Below are 23,848 nucleotides of genomic sequence, written 5' to 3'. Positions count from 1 at the left end.
AGGTTGAACGAAACACCGAACCCCTCGAGATGATCCACACTTAGATAAAAATGAACCGAGTTCTTCTAGACCGATTGAGGAAATTGTTCACGAGGGTGAATTTGAAAATGATGAACCTCGAGAACAATCTAAGACTGAGGAAGTTGAAATCAGGAAAAGTAAACGGCAAAGGACAGAAAAATCCTTTGGCCCTGAGTTTCTTACCTATATGGTAGAAGATGAACCTCAAACGTACCAACAGGCGGTGCATTCCTCAGAAGGACCTCAGTGGAGGGAGGCAATCAAAAGCGAGATAGACTCTATCTTACAAAACCATACTTGGGAACTAGTGGATCTTCCTCAAGGATGTAAACCACTAGGATATCGGTGGATCTTCAAGAAGAAGATGAAACCAGATGGAACCATCGATAAGTACAAAGCAAGGTTGGTGATCAAAGGATATAAACAACGAGAAGGTTTAGATTACTTTGATACATATTCACCAGTTACGCGAATAACATCCATCAGGTTGGTGCTTGCCATTGCCGCCATTAGAAATTTGGAAGTTCACCAAATGGATGTGAAAACAGCTTTCTTGAATGGAATTCTAGAGGAAGAAATCTACATGGAGCAACCCGAAGGCTTCACAGCTATTGGGCAAGAAAAGAAAGTGTGTAAACTTGTGAAATCCTTGTATGGATTGAAAGAAGCTCCAAAACAATGGCATCAAAAGTTTGATCATGTCATGCTTGATGCCGGGTTCAAAATCAATGAATGTGACAAGTGTGTGTATGTGAAGGACACATCTGATGGATATGTCATTTTGTGTCTATATGTAGATGATATGCTCATTGCTGGAAGTGATGACAAAATCATAAAATCTACAAAGAACATGCTAAAAGCAAGATTTGACATGAAAGACATGGGTCTTGCGGATGTGATTTTGGGGTCAAAATCACGCGAACCCAAAATGGACTTGTTTTAAGTCAATCCCACTATGTGGACAAAATTCTTGAGAAGTTCAATGCAAATGACTCTAATGAAGCTAGAACTCCACTTGACACAAGTCAACATTTAGCAAAGAATAGAGGTGAACCCGTAAACCAATTGGAATACTCAAGAATTATTGGTAGCTTGATGTATCTTATGAGTTGTACTAGACCAGACATAGCATATGCTGTGAGCAAGGTAAGTAGATACACGAGCAACCCAAGTTCAATGCATTGGAACTGTATCACTCAGTTGCTTCGCTACTTAAGATACACCCGGGAATACGGGTTGCATTATAACAGATATCCAGCAGTTATAGAAGGACATTGCGATGCAAATTGGATATCTGACACGAATGATTCCAGAGCAACAAGTGGGTATGTATTCACACTTGGAGGTGCTGCTGTATCGTGGAAATCGTCAAAACAAACGGTTATCGCGAGATCCACGATGGAATCAGAATTCATCGCTTTAGATAAAGCAGGTGAAGAGGCAGAATGGCTACGTCAATTTGTTGAGGATATACCAAGATGGCCTAAGCCGACATCGGCCATTTGTATACATTGTGATAGCCAATCGGCACTTGGCAGAGCTCGTAGCACAATGTATAACGGTAGGAACAGACATATCAGACGTAGACATAATACGATACGACAACTAATCTCTACAGGAATTATCACTGTTGACTACGTGAGGTCAAAGGATAATATTGCGGATCCGCTAACAAAAGGCCTAAGTAGAGAGTTAGTACAGAAGTCGTCCATGGGAATGGGACTGAAGCCCTTGAAAATATAACTTCATATGATGGAAACCTAACTCGGTAGACTGGAGATCCCAAGAGCTGAGTTCAATAGGAAAACCTAATTGTATGAATTAGTAAGGTCACTGTGGGGGATAACCCTACGCATATATATAAGGGAGTTTGGTGCAAAGTTTAGTAAACTTCCTAGTCCATTCCTAAAAGTGACAAGTGTGAGGCTAAGCCTATGGCTTTTAATGATTTGACTAAGGTAACCATACATAGTGAATCACCTATGTGAGAGAGAAGTGGGGTCGCTTCGAAGGGTGTTGTTGGGGCACAATACCTAATGGCTCTCGCAGAACCAGGCTCATGTTCATGACCATAACGAACATAACTATGAGGACTTGACTTTGTCAGGGAGAGTCTTGTGTGAAGTGCATTGTCGTCTACACAAACGGCAGACGAGTTCAAAGACATCGAGTTCTACTCAGAGCTAGTGGGCTAAGTGCATTTCATGAGCGAAGGTTCAAAGGGTAACACCTACCTATCGTATGCAAAACTCAACCGCTGAAATCTAATTGGAATAATGTTGTCTGAGATTGACCTCTATTCATGTGGGGGATTGTTGGAAATTGGGTGTGTGAATGAAGTCTCAATTTGGTGAAACTCCTTGTCCCACATCGGTTTGGGAACAAAAGAATAGATTGTTTATAAGGTAAAAGGTTTACCTCTCTAATATATCTATTTGTCATGTTTTACCACAACTCCTACCCGCGCGCGCGCAGGGGGGGTGCAAAAAATGGGACCGGAATCAATTGAACTCACGTGTGCCCGCACGTCCTGCGGACACGAATGCAGTTCCGAAAACCCGGGTCCGCGTGGAGCGGTTTTTGCACTCGAGACTCTTGACCACCGTTTTAATTTTTGAAACTGAAATAAATGAATGATAATTATTTCGATTTTAAATTCTAACAGTTTTGGTCATGATTATCAGTTTCGTAACCGACATACTAATGACCATTATGTGGTCTTTAATTCGCTGCAATCAAGAGCAGAATTCGGTTTCGGTTATGGTCTGGCACTATAAAAGGATGGCTAGACTGATCAGCTTAGACACACCAAAATACAAAGCTTTTCCTTTCTTCTCTCTCGTTCTCTGCAACATTCCGATTTCTTTTCAGGCAAGTACTCGAACCGGCGTACCCTGGGAACAGACGACGAATCTGTTTAAGGGAATTGTGTCAAACACAAGCCCGGTTCAATCGCTTACTGTTTCTTCAGTTTCATTACTTTCTGTTCAATTCTTTTATACAGGTAATCTAACAGAACACACTATAGAGGTGGCCTATGGGTACGCCATTTGGTTTACTCATATGTTGCTACAATAAATTTTCAAACTATTTAGGCGAACACATGTTACCCTAACCCCAAAACTTCACATAGGTTCTTGTTCAACATATAACATTAAATTCTAGTATATTTAAATGATATACACCTTGCACACAATGCTTAAAGTTCCTAGACTCTAAACTTGCACAATTCTTGACTTGTTTTCAATCATATGAGATTGTTTGATCTCGTTATAACGACTTAACGAGTTCAAGTTGCAAATCAATTTGCGTGAAACTCGTGGCTCATATAATGCCATACCCTCTCATTTTAGTGGTATTCGTTGATACCAACCCATGTGATATATAAAAAAATAAAACCAATCTCTATCGCTTGTAGTCATTATCATCATGCTATAACAAATAGTTGAACAAAACAATATTCATAGATGTACATATCCTAAAATCACTGGTGCATATTGTACCAATTCAGTGGTACTCGATGATACCAGAACATGCTGTTTTATTATTATTATTATTATTATTATTATTATTATTATCACATTGCATTTAGTGTATGCAAAGTTGCAAACCCAAGTTTTAGCACAGTTAGTCCAATACACAAGGATGTTCCATCAAGCATAATCAATGATATTCTTTGATATCAATCAAAAGAATTAACTACATTCTCACTCGGGGGCGGAATTAGTGTAGAAGAAGGGGTACCCTTCAACTCCGTCTTCATAGTGTAAAAATACCCCTCAACTTCGTCTACGTAGTGTAAAATTTTTCATCTGTTTCGGTTTTATACAAAATAATACCTCTGATCCTCAAAAAAAAATCAGGATGCTCCTAAACTTTTGAGCTAGCTCTGGTTCTCGCTACAACTTTAGTAATTGAGATTCATTTGATCTCACACGATTACTTTATAAAGAAATAATAGATTTTAATAATCTCAACTATTAGCTGTTGACCGTAACGGTCGCAACTTTAAAAAGTAACTAGTGGTGGTCCGGCTTTTTCACATATTGTAAACCAATTGACTTACTAACACAACCATATTTTCTTTTTATCCTCTTTTTCATTCTCTGTTGATTAATATCCACTGGTTTAACATATGTGAAAACAAGGACCACCACGGGTTACTTTTGAAGTTATGATCATTACCGATCAATAGCTAATATTTGAGATTATTACATTTCATTATTCCCTTTACAATGGGTACATGAACTACCTAGTTCTTTACTTGATCCGTTTGAAACCAAACCTTGCATAGTTCATTTCGATCACGATTTCTGTTCACCTCCCATTTAACATTCTAACCCTATGAGTGTAAACGAATCATTCAAGCATTAAACAAATATATAGCTCGACCCAACAAATTTATCTTAACGAGTTCAAATGTTAAGCTCGAGCTCGACTTATAAAAAACCTTTACTGATTTTTTCTCTCTTTCTAATCATCTAAAATATACATATCTGGTAAATTTGGTGGAGATGCATGTATGATTGATTACGTACGTACACTTACGTTTCCTTATACATCCAAGCCATTCATCTCAACCGTTGATTCAGTTGAAAACCAACACCATAAATCAACGGCAACAGTCATATCCACGTGGACTCTATTTCACTCCAACAAAAACGTGCAATGCTATCACAATAATTAACTCTCTTTATCGAAACGAAAAGTTATTTCTCTTATATATACACGTGGCTACCGAATAATATTTTACTTTATCTTGTACGTGTTGCCGCAGGAAATAACGCACCGTTAAATCCACTAACAGCGTTAAATCCAATCAAACTACATTTCACCGTTTGCATTGACGCCGTTGAACCGTTCGCCGGCGTGTAATTAACCGTCCGCCGGTACGGTCCAAACCACTTGTTCTGCATGAACCGGTTTTTCCTCCACGGAGGGAGGAGTAATCCTCTACTTCGCAGCGAAAGTCTGGTTGCGTCACTCAACAACTTCACGATCTGCTTCAGGTCTTCACTTTTTCCGACGAAAACCGCCGGTAACAGGTTCAAAATCCGGCGGAAGTTCGTCGTTGCTCTCGCGATATCAAACTCTCCGGCGAAGTTAACGTCGATGAAGTAGCGATCGCCGGAATTAGATCTAACAACGTCGATGAACTCGTAGTTTCCTGACGTCAGTCCGCCGCAGGTCTGCCACTTCGTTTTGCAGATCGCTGCATTGTAACCATTTTTTTGAAGAAATAACATCACGTTTCTGTTCAGCATCTGTTTGTTAGATCTAGAACGTTCGAAAACCTCCATAGCTTTCAAAACATTAGATAACAACACGTTTCTGAACCTATCAACGTTTTGAGATCTAAAAACTGAAATTAAGCTCTCGATTAACACGTCCGTACGATCGGACTCACATTCTGAATCCGAATCGGTTTCATTATCGTTCGTTTGATAACCGTCGTCATCATCGGCGTTACGATTATTATTATTATTAATATTGTTGCAAGTTTCGCCGTCGTCTTCGAGAAAAAAATCAAGCAGTTCAGAATCGTCATCGTGTGCGCTGTGTTCGCTGCCGCTGCTAACGTACGCCGGTTCACGCCGATCACGTCCGACGATCCGATCCTTGACTCGTTCGTCTAGCGGATCGGTGACTCGTTTTGTTCTAGCGAAAATCGGCATTTTCAGAAGATATTTTGTATTGTGAAGTTGTGTGTGTGTGAATTTGGTTTACAGGAATGAAGAGAATTTTATGAAAATTTATAGATGAAATGTGTGGATTTTACTCGAGAATATTCGATATTTGAAATGGATTAATTGAATAAAAAAATAAAATAATTTTATGCAATAATTCAACGTTATCATGACACTTCCTTTAATAAAGTGTGTGTATGTACTAAACAAGATTTGAGAAAATCAAATGGGAGTGCAGTAGCGTGTTGTAAGGTACAAGTTTATGTTTTGTTATTATGGTTTGTTCAATGTAGGCATATCCTAAGAAGAAAGAGTTTATTCCAAGAGTAACGAATAATGGTTAGTTGGCACGAAACGTTGCAATTTTAAAATATGTATAATTGTGACTATAATATGATTATATATTTAAGTATGTTAGTAATTTTATGAAAAATAGCAACATACATTGTGCCAAAAAATGTTATCTTCGAATTTAAATGGGGTCAAGAAGGTTCACTAACTTTTGACCATTGGAATTTGTTGAGTTTTATTACGCGGTGATAAAAATGTTATGATTCTATTACAAATCTTTTATGGATAAAAATGAAAATATGATAATGAAAACAAAAACTTTATATTGAAATTGAGGGTCCATAATCTATAAAGAGTTGATAATGTATAGCGAGAATTGTGTAATACAAAAGACGGTTATATACCTCTGCTTCGCTCTCTTTCTCTCGGTTATTATTATTATTATTATTATTATTATTATTATTATTATTATTATTATTATTATTATTAAGAGTATGTTGCTAAAATCATCCCTGAGGTTTGGGCATATTTGTCATTTTTTATCTAAAACAATTTTTTATACCATATAGTTTTCCACTTTTGGGATTTTTTGTCATTTTCATCCAAACGTCTAATTTGCTTTATTTTTTCTATTAAACATTTGGATGAAAATGACAAAAAATCGCAAATCTCATGAACGATTTTGGCAAAAAACTCAGACGTTTGAATGAAAATTGCAAAAAAAAAAAAAAAAACCCAAAATGAAGGACTATATGGTACAAAAAAAAGTTGTTTTGATTGAAAATAACAAAAATGCCCAAACCTTAGGACGATTTTTGCAATTTACTCTTTTTATTATTATTATTATTAGTAGTAGTATTATTTTTTCAGAACAAGAAGATATTAAAAGTGATAGTTTTAAAGTTGTAAACTTTAGAGTTGAGTTGATATAAAATGGGATGTTAACATTCTGGTGAAATTAAAGTCCGGATGTTAACATTCTGGTGAAATAAAGGTTCGGTCTTTGTTGTTCAACAAAAAACTAAATAATATTAATTTGTGAATGTGATGTGGAGAATAGATAAGAGATCACGTGTCGTTTGTACGAGGAAAGCGTGGGGCCAGCGTGATGAGCACGTGTCTGAGAGAGAAAAATGAAAATAAAGATGGGGCCCAGCCCAGGGTTGGCTCTTGGGTTCACCAAGGGTGGTGCAGTTTTAGAGGCTTGGGTTGCAAGAAAGGGGTCACCTCCTACACCTACTCTCCTGTCTTTGGGTCTTCGACTTTGATTTTAAGGGATACGAAATATTTAATTGTGATTATTGTGTTTTCTTTTCTGATCTGATCTATAATTTTATATACACCCACCCCAAAACCAAGAGGAAAAAAAGATACAATGTGAATTAATGAAAACAAAATAAGGGTGTTTATGGGTTGGTTTGGTTTATATCATAATTGTAGTAGAGATGTCGGTTAATAGATAATCATAATTGAAGAAACACGGAACTAATTATGAGGCTAATCAGTTGGGTTTATGTTTCTACCATGAGGGTTAATCTTCTAATGATTATCTAAGCTTCGTCTTGAACGTCTAATCCTGCAAAACAGAACACCGTTACTCGTTAAGAGGGGAATATGGGGATTTCCCTCTTAACCGGGCTCCGGCGTGAGAATAAGCGACTGCTTTGGGGAAGATAATTAAGTATTAAGAGTGAGAGTAGAGGGAATGGAATGTTTAACCTGTGAAGTGAGGTCTCTATTTATAGCCGGAGAGGTGTAAGAGGATGTGGGCTGATGGGCCTTGGGCCAGAAGGCGACAACATAGCGGATATGCTCCTTGTCTCACTGGTGTCGACCGTTAGTGGCTTCTAGAAGTTCTCCGGCGCTGGCGCACCTTGATTGGAGCCACGTGTCACTGTTGTCGACCTTGTTGTCCTTCTGCCATCAGCAGACGAGTGGGGATCGTGGGACAGATGTCTCTGCCCTCTGATTGGTGCCACGTAGGCGTCCTTATGTACTTTTCGTCTTCTGCACGTCAGACAATCGTGGCGCACGATTGAACAGAACCTGCAGGATGTCCATTGGCTCCTTTGTCCTGCCACTTGTACCTTTTGTACCTTCCTACTCTGGTCTTGCGCTGCAACCTTCATGTGACTCTTGCTGGGCATGAAACCAGGTTGCGCGGTTTTACCGGTAGTGAAGACTCTTATCAGATTGTTAAGTGTCGAAATTGTAGTTCTCTTCTGGCCGGACCTCGCGCCTCTTCATGGGATGTGGTGTTACCCGCGCAAGGTTGCCAGTAAGAGAATTGTTTGAATAAGGAGTATGGCCTCGCGCGCGGCCTTGATGAAGGTTTGCGCAGCTTTTTTGGGGCCATACCCCTTCAAGTCCCCCCAGTCCAGTGCTGCACCATGCGCAAGGCAAGTGGTTGGAGCTCTGGACTTAGGAAAAGAAAATTGCAGAGATTGCTCATTTTTTGTTTTGTAGGCGCGCGCGTATAGGTGCTGACGATTGTTACGGCGCGCGGATATCTTGAGTACCAGGTATATTGTGCGCGGATATCTTGAGTACCAGGTATATCGCGCGCCCCTCGGTAACTTCTTTGCTAAGTGTTAGGGAATTTGGGCGGGAAATTCCTCGAAATTTGAATTCTGACGGTTTGGTGAGATCGTCTCTGATTGTGACGTTTGAGTTGACTCCTGGCACGGATGTCATCATGCTGGTTTTGACGGTTCCACTTTCCGTCAGGAGAGTGAGGCCCACGCGCGCGTGGTAACTGTCACTCCGGGTTCTACGCCTTACGTGGCATCATCTCGTTGGCCATGTGTGCGGTAAATATGGCACGTTTACCCATCGCATTAAATGCGATGGGTATATATATCCGACGAGATAAGGAGGATTCATTCGTCCTATACTCTTTTCCAAATTTTTCTCTCCGATCATCTTCCTTTAGTCTTCAAATCTTCAAACATTCATAGAAGAATTTCAAGTTATCTCCTACCTGTCTTCAAGAGTGTTCTTGAATATTCAACTTACATCCAAGAACACCGATGGCTGAAGAACATACAGAAGAAAATCCCGGAGAGGAGGGGCCTTTCTCGGTTCTCCGGTGGGATTTAGGGTTATTTGAGCAGATCGTACGGAGCTTCCGGTTTCCACCGGAATGGGATGCTAGGTATCCTAGCCAGAACCAGACGGCCGCCGATGCGCCGCCGGGCTATATTACTTTGTTCGAAGATTTCTTCCACCAGGGTAATTTTCGCTTGCCGGCAACCAACTTCATGGCTCATGTGTTGCAATTTTATGGCTTTCATATTTCCCAGATGAGCCCTCCTGGGATGGTTAGGGTTCGACACTTCGAGTTCTTATGTCGAGCCCATGGTGTTGAACCTACTGTGGAAAGGTTCCGTGCCTTTTATCAGCTTATCAGGAATATGGGCTTCTTCTCATTTGCTAGCCGTGGAGCTGCTAAGAAAATATTGCTAAATCCTCCTAAGAGTTTCCTTGATTGGAAGCCAAAATTTTTCTATATTCGCGAAGAAGTGATCCCGATTGCTATGACCTTCCGCGCTTGGTCCGAGCCGATATTGAAAGAAGATTTGCCAATTCCCAAGCATGAAAGGTGGTATCAACAGCTTACTCCCACCCCTAACCGAGTATTTGGGGAGAATGTTCTTGTTGCCGCGCGCATGAGTGATCAATGGTTGCCCAACAGCCAAGAAGTCCCGATTTTGATGATCGACGATAGAGGTTAGTAATTTCCTTAGTTTCCTGAATTTCTTCCTTCGTAACTTTGTGTTTATTCATGCAATTCGACGTGTAGAGGCGCACTTGTATCAAGTCGCCTTCTCTACTTTTAGTGGTTCTATGGGCGTGCACCCGCTCCAGGCTGGAGAAGAATACTGGTATGCCCAGATTAGGGGTAATTTCATGTACCCAGTTGCTGATGCCTTCGCCGATCCGCCTACCGCAACTAAAGGTGCACATATACCTAACCCTCGACCCTTGCGCTCCGTGACTTCTATTGGGAAAGAGATTGTCTATCTTTCCAGTGAGGAGTCTGTGGGATCGTCAAATGGATAGCTAAGCCCGTGGTCTCAAATCTTTGCAGGTGTGTTGCGCGACTTGGGGATAGACCCTGAAGACAAGAAGAAAAAGCCTGTGAAAAGGAAGAAGGTTATCACCTTGGATCCTGAGGTGACCAGCAAGGGAGCTGGGAGTAGTCGCGCAACCGCTCCTGCTGCTGACAAAGGTACTCTCCGCCTTCGTCAAAGTAACTTAGAGGATTATGTTCTTATAAGTGACTCACTTGAGGGTTTGGCGCGCATAGGCGAGAAAAAGGCTGGAGCTGGAGGTTCCAAGAGCTCAGGGAGCGCGGGTTCTCGCAACCCGGATGCTGGGACCACCCCGTCTTCTGCTGCGCAGGAAGAAAAGGATGAAGAGGAAGTGCAGGAAGATCCTGCAGTGAAGTTGATAAGGAAAAGGAGTAGGGAGGCTGCGCTTGGGGCCTCCGTGTTGTCGAAGCCTGGCGATGCTCCTTTGATTGGAAAGAGGAGCAACTTGCGTTCGCTTTACAAATTCTCTCCTGGTTAGTATTTTGCTTTCTTGTACTTGTTATCCTCCTTTCTAATATTCTCTCTTAGCAGAGGCTGAAAAGACGACCCTTGAGAAGAAGGGTGTCACTATCACAGAGCCCTCAGAGCCGACGCTGAAGCGTCCTAGGGTTACCAAGGTTACCATCAAACCTTTCACGGCTCTTCAGTCTGAGAAGGAGAAACAAAAGGGTGCCGAGAAGCCTGTTAAGGAAAGGGAGGTTGAGAGAAAACGGGCTGCTGAGAAACTTCCTACTGGGCCCAATGAACCGGAGGTTGTCGCCACCCTCTCAGCTGGGAAGGCGCAGGGTTTGGGGCCGACTCCTGTTACTGGGCTTGACCAGCCCACCTCTGAGAAGGGAAAACGCGTAGAGGTGGAAAAACCTGTTGAGCCCTCGCCCACCGACGCCCCTGTTCAAACTGCGCAGGTAACTTCTGCTGGAGAAACTGGTCCAGCGACTAAGGAGCAGACTGCTGCTGCTGGTTTTGCTGGCGCGGGGAGGACCGGTGCGACGTCTCACTCTCCTATCGGCCCAATGGACACTTTGGGAGGCCTTTATTACAAGTCTTATATTGAGGAAAGCCGGGGAGAAGCGCTGCATCAGCCGCCATGGGGCTTGAAACAGAAAGATACTTTCTTGGAGTTCGCGCCTTGCCGAGACTGGCTTCTTAACTCCATTCCTCCTGGTGAGGTTAATCGCCAAAGGGAGCGAACCCACAGCGCGCTCTATCATGCTTATGTTGTTGGTGAAGCCAACACTCACGCTGCTAACCATCAGATCGTTCGCGAGTGGCGGACCATAGTTAGGGAAAGGGAAGAGTGGGAGAAGTACCGTGAGCGATTGCTGAGGCAAGTGAAAACTTTTGAGAAGTCGAAGGCCGCCTTTGACGAGGAGAAGGCGAAGTTCGAAACAGACAAAAAGGCTGAGCGGTTTACCAACTGAACACAAGAGAATTTTGCTTATGGGTTCACCCATAATTTATTTATGGGTTCCTACTGTGTTTTCTATATAGATTTTCTCTAAAAACAACAAATCGAATGGGTTCCTTGGAACCCGGTAATCTAACGTAGTCCGCCCCTGAATGACATGGGATTCATAATCACATCTTTTGTTTGTTTGCCAATGATAATCTCACCACGATCGCCACCATCACTATCAACTATGTGATTATGGTGTCCATGGCTTTATAGCCTAGTGGCATCTTGGGGGTGAGATAAGACTTTAGGACCAATATGTCCTGGGTTCGATTCCCACAAGGGGGGTTTTCCCATATTTATTGGGTTTCCTCCTGAAACAAGTATATAGGCATTATGCCTAGTGGAGATGGATATGATCGGGTGGTTCTGCTGGTGGCCAGTGGTCCGTCAGTTATCCAAATTTTCCGCTCAAAAAAAAATGTAGTGATTATGGTGGTTGATGGTGACAGTGGTGGTGATTGTGGGGGTTGATGGTGATGGTAGTGGTTGATGGTGATGGTTGTATTGTGGTGGCTGACGGCGATGGTGGTGGGATTATTATTGGCCAACAAGCAAAAGGTGGGATTATTAATCCCATGTCATTGCCCAGTCAGTATTCACGTCGTTAAAAAAGTAATGACGACAGAGTTTTTTTAACGGAGGTCTAGTGAGAAAAAATAGTCTAAAAGGTGGGACTATTGGCATGAATATTCCCAGGTGAGATTATTATTGGCTAACAAACAAAAGGTGGGATAAATAAAATCTAATTTCCCAATAATCTATGATTTAAAAAAATACATAGAGTCGGTTCGGTTTGGTTTTGGCAGATATGGAAACCCTGTTAATCATAACTACTACTTTTGGTTTTCAAAAGATCACTAAACCGACCCGCTTGTTTTTGGTACGGTTCAATTATAGCAGTTGTCGGTTTATTCAGTTATGAGTCATGGGCTGTTTGTTAGCCTCTTAATGACCATTCAGATGCTACCTCTTAATGGTTTAAAACCTCTCAATGAATAAGAGGTAACCTCAAGTCTGAATGGTTAAGAGGTAACCTCTGAATGGTAAATCATCACATATCACATTCTTCTACCTTATCACTCTATTTTATTCAATATTTTAGGTGTGTATTAGTATACTTTTTTCCTTTTTTGCATCTCTTCTTTATATTTATATGTATCTCATACAATTTGTTTTACAGAATTCAGATTCATCTATGTGTTTTGTTTTGGGAAATAGGACAATGCCCATCCTCATTTGTGAAAAGGGCTATGTTTTGGGAGCTTCGACACTAGCTAATACATTTGGCATGATTCACCATCATAAGATGACTTCAGTTGCATCTCTATGCATGCATGCATATGTGCATAAATGCTCGATGCTTGACGAACACCACATATGTTTAGTTAATTTTCACGTATATTTTTATTTTCGTTAAAATAAAAAAGTTTAGATAATGTGAGAGAAACCCCTCCTGCTTACGTAATGTATTTTTTCTCCTCTCACTTATAAGGTTATAGGATGTGGTCATAACCTTTATGATCACCATGATCCTTCACGATAGTGTCATGTCACTCACCTTTAATCAACCATCTAAAACTATTACCCTAAAGGTGTGGTCGTGACCCAAACCACTATCCCCATTATTTTAATTTATTTTTGTCTAAAGAAATATTAAATGAAATCTTGAAAAATGGAAATTAGGACCATGGTTGTCATGGTTAATCTATGGGAACCATGATCAGGGGCGGATCTACCCTTCAAGAAAGGGTAACCTTCGTTAGAGCAGGCGAGGTGGTGCGTGATACCACCCCATCACGCATTAATCCATCACGGAACACCGCCGCCGACCCTATCATCACGCGTGGAAAACTTAACGCGTTGAATGTATAACGCGTTGGAAATTCAAAAAAGGACCGTTGATGGGTGACCGTTGGGGGGGTAAAAATGAACCGTTGGGTATTTTTTTTTTTTTGAATGTTATATAAATCTATTTTAACCCAATACATTTCATATCAAAATTTATCCAACTCACTTCAAAAAATCATACAATTCTCCATTTGATTTCAAAAAATATTTTACAAGATACAAGGAAGGTTTAAGCAAGAGAGGTGGGGGTTCGAAAAAAAGAGGTTCGGGTACGAAGAAAAATCCCATAAGACCCAAGGTTCGAGCGAATCTTGGCGAGCCGGCGCGCTTTAGGTTGCAAGACGAACCCGACCAAGTCCCACCCTTTCAAACCCAACAATATCCACCCTTTCAAACCCAACAATATCCACCCTTTCAATCGCAAACGTATCAAAACCAACCGTTCGTCCCACCGTTTCAACCTCACCAATTTCAACCCCAAACGTATTAAACCCAACCCCACCAACTCGACCCACTACTTGTAACACCCCAAAAATTTATTTAAATATTAGAATAAGTGAAAAATGTATAAATTAAGTCATGGGAGGTGTTTAAGTCAACCTTTAATAAACTTCAAGGGGGGAAAGTGAATATTTTCAAACTAGTAAGGTTTAGTTGTGACAAAACCACAATCACACACACAGTACGTGTGTGGATCGACCAGGAGCAAGGAAGAACTAGGGTTTACCCTTGTTCTCACCAAATTCGCCCAACTGACTAGGAAAAATTGATGTTTATCAACTGCATGTAGTGAAAATTCGATCATCTACCCATACCCGGTGAAGTGGTAAGTCGAATTTCTAGATTTGGTAAATTGTAAAAAGGGGGTTTCGACCCAATCACGAATTCTTGAATATGATTGTGTTGTTTTGTTGTTAAGGAGACTCTCTAGAGTAGAAATCATGCTCAATTTTGATTAAATGAAAGAAAACTCTATAAACCCACTTGTGAAATTGTGATTATGAATAGAAAGATTAAAGGGATTATGATTATAGGTAATTTTGATATATAATTCAGCTTGTAATACCTGAATGCTAGATAAATTGATGTATACTAAAGAAATTGTAAGAACTAGTGTGTTAGAGATGACAATTAGGATGAAATAGCAAAGCCATGCTTTAAATGCTTGTACCCCATGCTTTATTAATGTAATGCACTCTAGGTGTTCGATGAAATGCTTCAAAGAATAATTATGTATAATTTTAAAAACATGATGGAATGAAAGTGGGGTACTAAATGAATGAGTGAATGTATTGATGTAGGTGTGAAGGAAGAAAGTTCAAACTCTAAGAAACCGGAAGGATCACAAGACCGAGGTATGTTCCGTTGCACACAAATCTTTGTTAAATTCTCTTTTTACTTAATTTGATATAGAACTAACCTTGCACGACAATCATGGTTGATAGCAAGTAAATAACAAATCCAATGTGGATTTGGGTATGCTAACGAAATTTATGTTAAGCGATACATTTTGACCGATTAAAAATTCAATCGTGTCAAGTAGAGATGAATGCCATCCGTTTGAACGGGTAGCTTCGAATGCCATAATGAATGTTGAAAGCTTAATCTGTTATGCGGATAGAATGATGAGTAATGTTGAAAGCAAATAACCCAATTAAACGGGTCAAATGTGTATGCTTAACTCTCAATGAGAGTGTTTATGCCAAACCCAATTAAACGGGTCGAACGTGTATGCTTAACTCTCAATGAGAGTGTTTATGCTAAACCCAATTACTTGGGTAGTCGTATGCGTAAAAGAATGAAGGTTCCTGTATGGATGGAGTCAAAACGAATGAATTATGATTTAACAAGTGTGATAACTAACCTTTTTAAAATTTGGTTGTTAATGTAGGTAAAACTCCACTTTAGGCGATTTGGAGATATGGAGCGAGCACATGTTCAAGCCTTATTATACCAAGCGCTTCCGCTAGTTTATATGAATACTTTTTGGGTCCATGTCTTGTAGTTTTGTTTAATCTTGTTAGAAGTCTACACTTGAAAACTTATTGTCTTTGTTTGGGGTAGTTTAAAGTTAAATGGGTCGTAGATTGTCGTTAGTTTAATATCTTATAAACAGGGGGCATGCTCGTTTTACGAACGGGTCATGCCCAAATTTTCTAAGAATTTCGTTATGTATTAAATTTGGTATTTTTATGTCTTTAAATTATTTTTATAAGTAGCCTATTTTTATTTTGGAAAAGCGGACCTTACAAGTTGGTATCAGAGCCAAGGTTTGAGGGATTCGAGTTTTTTTAACGCGATGCTTGAACTCAAACCGATGGCTCGTTCGAAAGTGTGCTCGCTCCAGGATCGCCAATGAGGTAATAATGTACGTTTTCGATGAATGCTAGTATATGTCACGAGTTTAAGATGTAAAGTTGAGTTAAATATCTGAAGTAACAATTATGGGTAGCGAAACAAGAAATTCCGGAACCCGAGGAGCTGATAACGGACCTGGAAATGGATTAAAACATAAAAAATGAAGTTACAGCGAAATGATCAGGGGAAGGCCGTCGCCGACGCCCTACCCGTCCGTCGCCGACGCCCTAGTTTGGCCGACGGCCTAAGTTCCTGCCTACGGGGTTTTTCACCCGACGCACATTTATAAGAGCCGTCGCCGACGGGCTTCCCTGCCGTCGCCGACGGCTAGCGTAGGTCCAGTTCGCTGATTTGTTTTGTTTTTCACATTCTAAGTTTCCGTATTATTTGAAAGCCTATTAAATTGTTACGAGAAGTCCATATAAGGCTTCATAGATGTGGGGAACCATAAATAGTAATTATGAAGGGATGGACTCGAAAGAATCAAAGGTGACGAGTCGAATGATATAAACGAATAATAAAAATTTAAAAAGCAAGTAAAGTCTAAAATATGGGAATGCGGATGAAGTAAACATGGATTAATGAACTATGACGTAATGAAAGCTTGTTATTTGTATTAAATGTAAATATGACATTGTGTAGATGGCAGATGCAAGCAACGTTAATGATGATAATGATACGGCTCGTCAAGAAGCATTTCACAATAGAGTCACGGAAGTGGCAGAAGGGGTTGTGCAAGCTAATCTTCCACGATTAGCTCAAGAAGTAGAAAGTCGGGTGTTGGGAGTTGTGGATGCCATGATGACTAGCAAGATTGAAGAACTGAAAGAACTGATAGAGGGATCTAAGGGCAAAAGCAAAGAACGATGGTGCACACATAAAGATTTTATGGCATGTCATCCGACGACGTATGACGGTAAAATCGATCCAATCGAATGTCAAAGATGGATCTCGAATATAGAGGCGGTGTTCATACGAAGTCGGTGCGATAAGGAAGATCAAGTAATGTTCGCTACCGGTCTACTAACCCATCAGGCAAAAGATTGGTGGGATGCGCACAGTAAGGAAGTAGGCGAAGATAGACTTCAAATTATAACTTGGCAAGAGTTTAAGGAGCCCTTCATGAGATATCATTGTCCTCAGTCGGCTATCGACAAGATTCAGGAGGATTTCTTACGCCTCCGGCAGAAAAATGAGTCGGTAAATGAAATATCAAACGCTTTCATGGATAAGATGAAGTTCTGTGGGGAATTGGTAATAACCGAAAGAATGAAGATAAATCGTTTCTATGGCGTATTAAAGGCAGAAATTAGAGAATTCATCACTCCTTCAAAATGTGAAACCCTCGATGAGCTCATTAATTTAGCACGGGATAGGGAGATTGAAATTAAAAGGCAAGAAGAGCGAGGTGAAAAGAGACCAAGTGAAAAGGGTGCAAGTTTTAGTCCATCTAAAAAGGGGAAGTTTCAGGATCAAGGAAGGAAGGGTAAGTCGAAAGGTGGAATTACTCCATGCAAGACTTGTGGGAAGCTCCATACCAGAGAGTGTTTGTTAGGCAAAAAGGGGTGCTTCAAATGCGGTAAGGAGGGACATTCGTCTTATCAATGCCCGAACAACCCGAAGACTTGTTTCAACTGTTTCGAAAAGGGGCATATCAAATCGGAATGCCCGAAGCTTCAGCAAGAGTCAAAGAAAGAAGATATGAAGCAAGAGGGTTCTAGGGCGAAAGGGAGAATGTTTCAAGTCACATCTGAAGAAGCAAAATCCCAGCCGAATGTGGTCTCAGGTATCTTTCTAATAAACTCCATACCGGTTTATGTTTTGTTCGATACTGAAGCCACTATGTCATTTATTTCGGGTGAAATTGTACAACATCCATCATTTAAGACTGAACGAATGCCAATGCCCCTAGAAGTAGAAATAGCCGATAGTAAGGTCTATATGTTACATGAGATTTGTAGAAATTGCAAATCCACCATAGAAGATGAGGAATTCGATATTGACCTTATACCCATGGTTTTGGGGGAATTTAAAATGATAGTGGGAATGGATTGGCTGGCGCGACACCATGTAGAAATTAATTGTGAAAATAAGACCATGCTTGTCCAAGCTCCAAGTGGAAGGCAACTGAGTATTCAAGGAGAAAGAAATGTGGAAACCAAATTGTGCACCCTTGTCCAAGCTTTCAAATACTTACTTAACGGGAATAGTGCATACCTAGCTTATGTAATAGATACCCGACAAACCCTCCCGAGGTTTGAAGACGTTGAAGTCGTGAATGAATTTCCGAATGTGTTTCCAGAGGAATTGCCGGGACTTCCTCCCGAGCGAGAAATAGAATTTCGTATCGAATTGAATCCGGGTGCGAAGCCGGTTGCAAAGGCCCCCTATAGGTTGGCTCCCACTGAAATGCGCGAATTAATGACACAATTACAAGATCTTCTAGATAAGGGCTTCATACGCCCGAGTGTGTCACCTTGGGGAGCACCTGTCTTATTTGTTAAGAAGAAAGACGGGTCGATGCGCATGTGTATCGACTATAGAGAGCTAAATAAGCTGACCATAAAGAACCGCTACCCTTTACCTAGAATTGACGACCTTTTTGATCAATTACAAGGGGCGAGTTGGTTCTCCAAGATAGACCTACGTTCAGGGTATCATCAGGTTAGAGTACGAGGAGAAGATATTCCAAAGACTGCGTTCAGAACCCGTTATGGGCACTATGAATTTCTAGTCATGTCTTTTGGATTAACGAATGCGTCGGCTGCATTTATGGATCTTATGAACCGAGTGTGCCGACCCATGTTAGACAAATCGGTAATCGTGTTCATAGATGATATCTTAATCTATTCGCGAAGCAAAGCTGAGCATGCAAAGCACTTGCGTGAAGTACTTGAAGTTCTCCGCAAGGAGAAACTTTACGCGAAATTCTCAAAATGCGCCTTTTGGCTCAAAGAAGTGCAGTTTCTGGGGCATGTAATCAACTCGGAAGGTGTGTTAGTAGATCCGTCAAAGATCGATGCTGTAATGAGGTGGGTTTCTCCGAAGAACCCGACCGAAATAAGAAGTTTTCTGGGCCTCGCTGGATACTATAGACGGTTCATACAGGATTTTTCAAAGATAGCCTTACCCTTAACAAAACTGACGAGGAAGAAAGAGAAGTTTGTGTGGGGTAAAGAACAGGAGGAGGCCTTTCAAACATTAAAAGAAAAACTATCACGTCCGCCGGTCTTGACATTACCGGATGGGACTGAAGACCTGGTGGTCTATTCAGACGCTTTACACCAGGGATTAGGCTGCGTTTTGATGCAAAAGGGAAAGGTTATCGCTTACGCTTCACGACAATTGAAGCCACATGAAGTGAACTACCCAACCCACGATCTAGAATTGGCAGCGGTGGTATTCGCCCTAAAGATATGGAGGCATTATCTATATGGCACGAGGTGCACAATTTACTCAGATCACAAAAGCCTCAAGTATTTCTTCGAGCAGAGAGACTTAAACATGAGGCAACGGAGATGGCTGGAACTTATTAAAGATTACGATTGTGATATCCTATATCACCCGGGAAAAGCAAACGTGGTGGCCGATGCGTTAAGTCGAAAAGAATATCCACCTCCCATCCAAGTGAAGTCCATGAAGATGATTGTTACGCCCCGTTTATTTGATATGATAAAAAATTCCCAAATAAAGGCTCTTGGAGCGGAAGATTTAAAGAAGGAAAGACTTAAAGGTGTGGTTGATAAGCTAAAAGAAAATTCGACCGGACTCAAAGTAAGGTACGGCCGAATTTGGATACCTCGTTTCTGTGAAGTCAAGGCAGCGCTACTTGAAGAAGCACACAAATCTCGATACTCGGTTCACCCCGGGGCTACCAAAATGTATCAAGACTTGAAAACCAATTATTGGTGGCCGGGTATGAAACGTGATATTGTTAAGTATGTCAAGAAATGCCTGACTTGTTCCCAAGTAAAAGCTGTACATCAAAAACCATACGGGGAATTACAACCTTTGGAAATTCCGGTATGGAAATGGGAGGAACTAACAATGGACCTGGTAACCAAGCTTCCTAGAATAAAAGGGGGGCATGATACAATATGGGTAATCGTAGATCGACTTACGAAAAGCGCACACTTTCTACCTATCAAATAAGCTTATTCTTCCGAGAAGATGGCAGAGATTTATATGAATGAGATCATATCCCGACACGGCGTGCCTGTGTCAATCGTCTCGGATAGGGATACTAGATTTACTTCTCGCTATTGGCAAAAGTTTCATGAGAGTGTGGGTACGAAGTTACACATAAGCACTGCATACCACCCTCAAACTGACGGCCAGTCAGAAAGAACCATTCAAACACTTGTCGATATGTTAAGAGCGTGTGTCTTAGACTTTGGGGGAAATTGGGATGACCACTTACCACTAGTGGAGTTTTCTTATAATAATAGTTACCATAGTGGAATTCGAATGGCACCTTACGAACTGCTTTACGGGAGGAAATGTAGGACCCCGGTGTGTTGGGATGAAGTGGGACAAAGAGAAATTGCTCCAATTGACTTGATATCATTAACAAATAAAAAGATTGAATTGGTTAGAGCTCGACTGAAAGCAGCCCAGGACCGACAAAAAGCTTATGCAGACAAAAGGAGGCGTCCTATCGAATTTCAGGTTGGAGATTATGTTCTATTGAAAGTGTCACCATGGAAAGGCATAATCCGTTTCCGCAAACGGGGAAAATTAGGCCCTCGGTATATCGGACCATTTAAGATCTTAGCCCGAGTTGGAATGGTTGCTTATCGCTTGGAGTTACTGCCCTCATTAGACGGGATTCACAATACTTTCCACGTGTCGCAGTTGAGAAAGTGTCTCACAGATGATACAACAATTGTACCTCTCGATGACATCGAATTGAACGAAGGACTGAATTATGTCGAAAGACCAATAGCCATTAAAGACTCCAAGGTAAAGAACCTCCGCAATAAGGCCGTTAGACAAGTATTGGTGCAGTGGCAGCACAGAAAGGGTTCGGAACTTACATGGGAAGCAGAAGACGAAATGAGGAAGCATTATCCGTTCCTTTTTGGTACGAAAATGTTCAAATTTGTTATATGCGCAGGTTTTGGGGACAAAACCTCTTTTAAGGGGGGTAGACTTGTAACACCCCAAAAATTTATTTAAATATTAGAATAAGTGAAAAATGTATAAATTAAGTCATGGGAGGTGTTTAAGTCAACCTTTAATAAACTTCAAGGGGGGAAAGTGAATATTTTCAAACTAGTAAGGTTTAGTTGTGACAAAACCACAATCACACACACAGTACGTGTGTGGATCGACCAGGAGCAAGGAAGAACTAGGGTTTACCCTTGTTCTCACCAAATTCGCCCAATTGACTAGGAAAAATCGATGTTTATCAACTGCATGTAGTGAAAATTCGATCATCTACCCATACCCGGTGAAGTGGTAAGTCGAATTTCTAGATTTGGTAAATTGTAAAAAGGGGGTTTCGACCCAATCACGAATTCTTGAATATGATTGTGTTGTTTAGTTGTTAAGGAGACTCCCTAGAGTAGAAATCATGCTCAATTTTGATTAAATGAAAAAAAACTCTATAAACCCACTTGTGAAATTGTGATTATGAATAGAAAGATTAAAGAGATTATGATTATAGGTAATTTTGATATATAATTCAGCTTGTAATACCTGAATGCTAGATAAATTGATGTATACTAAAGAAATTGTAAGAACTAGTGTGTTAGAGATGACAATTAGGATGAAATAACAAAGCCATGCTTTAAATGCTTGTACCCCATGCTTTATTAATGTAATGCACTCTAGGTGTTCGATGAAATGCTTGAAAGAATAATTATGTATAATTTTAAAAACATGATGGAATGAAAGTGGGGTACTAAATGAATGAATGAATGTATTGATGTAGGTGTGAAGGAAGAAAGTTCAAACTCTAAGAAACCGGAAGGATCACAAGACCGAGGTATGTTCCGTTGCACACAAATCTTTGTTAAATTCTCTTTTTACTTAATTTGATATAGAACTAACCTTGCACGACAATCATGGTTGATAGCAAGTAAATAACAAATCCAATGTGGATTTGGGTATGCTAACGAAAGTTATGTTAAGCGATACATTTTGACCGATTTAAAATCCAATCGTGTCAAGTAGAGATGAATGCCATCCGTTTGAACGGGTAGCTTCGAATGCCATAATGAATGTTGAAAGCTTAATCCGTTATGCGGATAGAATGATGAGTAATGTTGAAAGCAAATAACCCAATTAAACGAGTCAAATGTTTATGCTTAACTCTCAATGAGAGTGTTTATGCCAAACCCAATTAAACGGGTCAAACGTGTATGCTTAACTCTCAATGAGAGTGTTTATGCTAAACCCAATTACTTGGGTAGTCGTATGCGTAAAAGAATGAAGGTTCCTGTATGGATGGAGTCAAAACGAATGAATTATGATTTAACAAGTGTGATAACTAACCTTTTTAAAATTTGGTTGTTAACGTAGGTAAAACTCCACTTTAGGCGATTTGGAGATATGGAGCGAGCACATGTTCAAGCCTTATTATACCAAGCGCTTCCGCTAGTTTATATGCATACTTTTTGGGTCCATGTCTTGTAGTTTTGTTTAATCTTGTTAGAAGTCTACACTTGAAAACTTGTTGTCTTTGTTTGGGGTAGTTTAAAGTTAAATGGGTCGTAGATTGTCGTTAGTTTAATATCTTATAAACAGGGGGCATGCTCGTTTTACGAACGGGTCATGCCCAAATTTTCTAAGAATTTCGTTATGTATTAAATTTGGTATTTTGATGTCTTTAAATTATTTTTATAAGTAGCCTATTTTTATTTTGGAAAAGCGGACCTTACACTACTAGAAACCAACGCCGTCATCCATCATTTTGCAAACGTGTATCGTGAACCACAACAAAGTCTTGACGACGATGAAGATGATGATTACGTTCAAGAACAACAACAAGAAGAAGAGGAAGAGGAAGAAGAAGAAAATGATGACGTTCAAGAAATCGTCCCCACCGTCCGACAACAATGGACGAGCGAGGATGAGGTGTCCTTGGTGCAGGTGTATTTGCACATCTCGGAGAGCAGGAAACATGCCAACGAGCAAAGAAAGGATGCGTTTTGGAGACGGGTCATTAATCATTTTAGGCAATTTCCCGGTGTAAGGATACGAAACATGGACCAAATGACGTCGAAGTGGACGGATTTGAACAGGAAAATTAGTAAGTTCAACGCTTGTTTCATTCAAAAGGTATGTTTTTTATTAAAGTTTAAATCTTTTTTCATTGAAAACTGTTTTTTTATTAAAAAAAAACAGAAACAATTTTTATTTAAAAGAAAACAGAATATTAAAAAAACAGTTAAAAAAACAGAACAGTTTTATAAAAAAAAAAACAGAAACAGTTTAAAAAAAACAGAAATAGTTAAAAAAAAAAAACAGAAACAGTTTAAAAAAAATAGAAACAGTTTAAAAAAAACAGAAACAGTTTTTAAAAAATAAACAGAACAGTTTTATAAAAAAAACAGAAACAATTTTTTTAAAAAAAAAAAACCAGAACAATTTTATATAAAAAAAAACAGAACAGTTTTTAAAAAAAAAAACAGAACAATTTTTTTTAAATAACAGAAAACTGTTTTTTCATAAAAAACAGAAAAGTGTTTATTTTTTTAAAAACAATTTTTTTTGTACAACCGAAACCCACAAAGTAGAGCGAGCGAGGCGACAATCATGCGACAAGCCACCGAAATGTATTGCGATGTCTACAAAAAGAGGAGTTTTCCACACGTGGCGGCATGGGAAGTTGCGAGAAATCACCCGAAGTGGGTCCCCGTTGAGTTGGTTGACATGTGTGGTCCTACGGCTCCAAAAAAACGAGGAGGTTCGAAAAGATCAAAGACATCCGATTCGGGGAACTACACGACTTTCACGTCAGATAACTTGCCCGAAATGAACTTAAACGACGACCCCCTTGACGAACCCGATCAACCCGTTGACGACCCGTTGAAGAAGATACACCTACAAGTCCACGCCGCAAGAGAGGTGGTGAATCGTCAAGCAAA

At 40.2% G+C, this 23,848-nt stretch overlaps 2 protein-coding genes across 3 annotated transcripts; one reads left to right on the top strand and one right to left on the bottom strand.

The window, feature by feature from the left end:
• Positions 1-4,373: 4,373 nt before the first annotated feature.
• LOC110873340 lies at positions 4,374-5,786 on the bottom strand. The gene has a single exon (XM_022122267.2). It carries the CDS (start codon positions 5,694-5,696, stop codon positions 4,776-4,778), a length of 921 nt encoding a protein of 306 aa, XP_021977959.1. The 5' UTR covers positions 5,697-5,786; the 3' UTR covers positions 4,374-4,775.
• An 8,236-nt stretch (positions 5,787-14,022) lies between these two features.
• LOC110938434 lies at positions 14,023-22,592 on the top strand. Of its 2 annotated transcripts, XM_022180770.2 has the most exons (5): positions 14,023-14,223; positions 14,699-14,752; positions 16,398-17,541; positions 21,691-21,744; positions 22,281-22,592. In XM_022180770.2, exons 3-5 carry the CDS (start codon positions 16,398-16,400, stop codon positions 22,295-22,297), a joined length of 1,215 nt encoding a protein of 404 aa, XP_022036462.1. In that variant the 5' UTR covers positions 14,023-14,223; positions 14,699-14,752; the 3' UTR covers positions 22,298-22,592. The 2 variants fall into 2 exon arrangements, 1 of the variants encoding a protein (XP_022036462.1); XR_002591404.2 differs by lacking the exons at positions 16,398-17,541; positions 21,691-21,744; positions 22,281-22,592 and adding an exon at positions 15,289-15,594 and having other exon boundaries at positions 14,071-14,223.
• The last annotated feature ends 1,256 nt before the right edge of the window (positions 22,593-23,848 follow it).

Source organism: Helianthus annuus, chromosome 1 (assembly GCF_002127325.2).
Source record: "Helianthus annuus cultivar XRQ/B chromosome 1, HanXRQr2.0-SUNRISE, whole genome shotgun sequence".
Lineage (NCBI taxonomy): Eukaryota > Viridiplantae > Streptophyta > Magnoliopsida > Asterales > Asteraceae > Helianthus > Helianthus annuus.
This window is presented reverse-complemented; position numbering and strand designations above follow the sequence as displayed.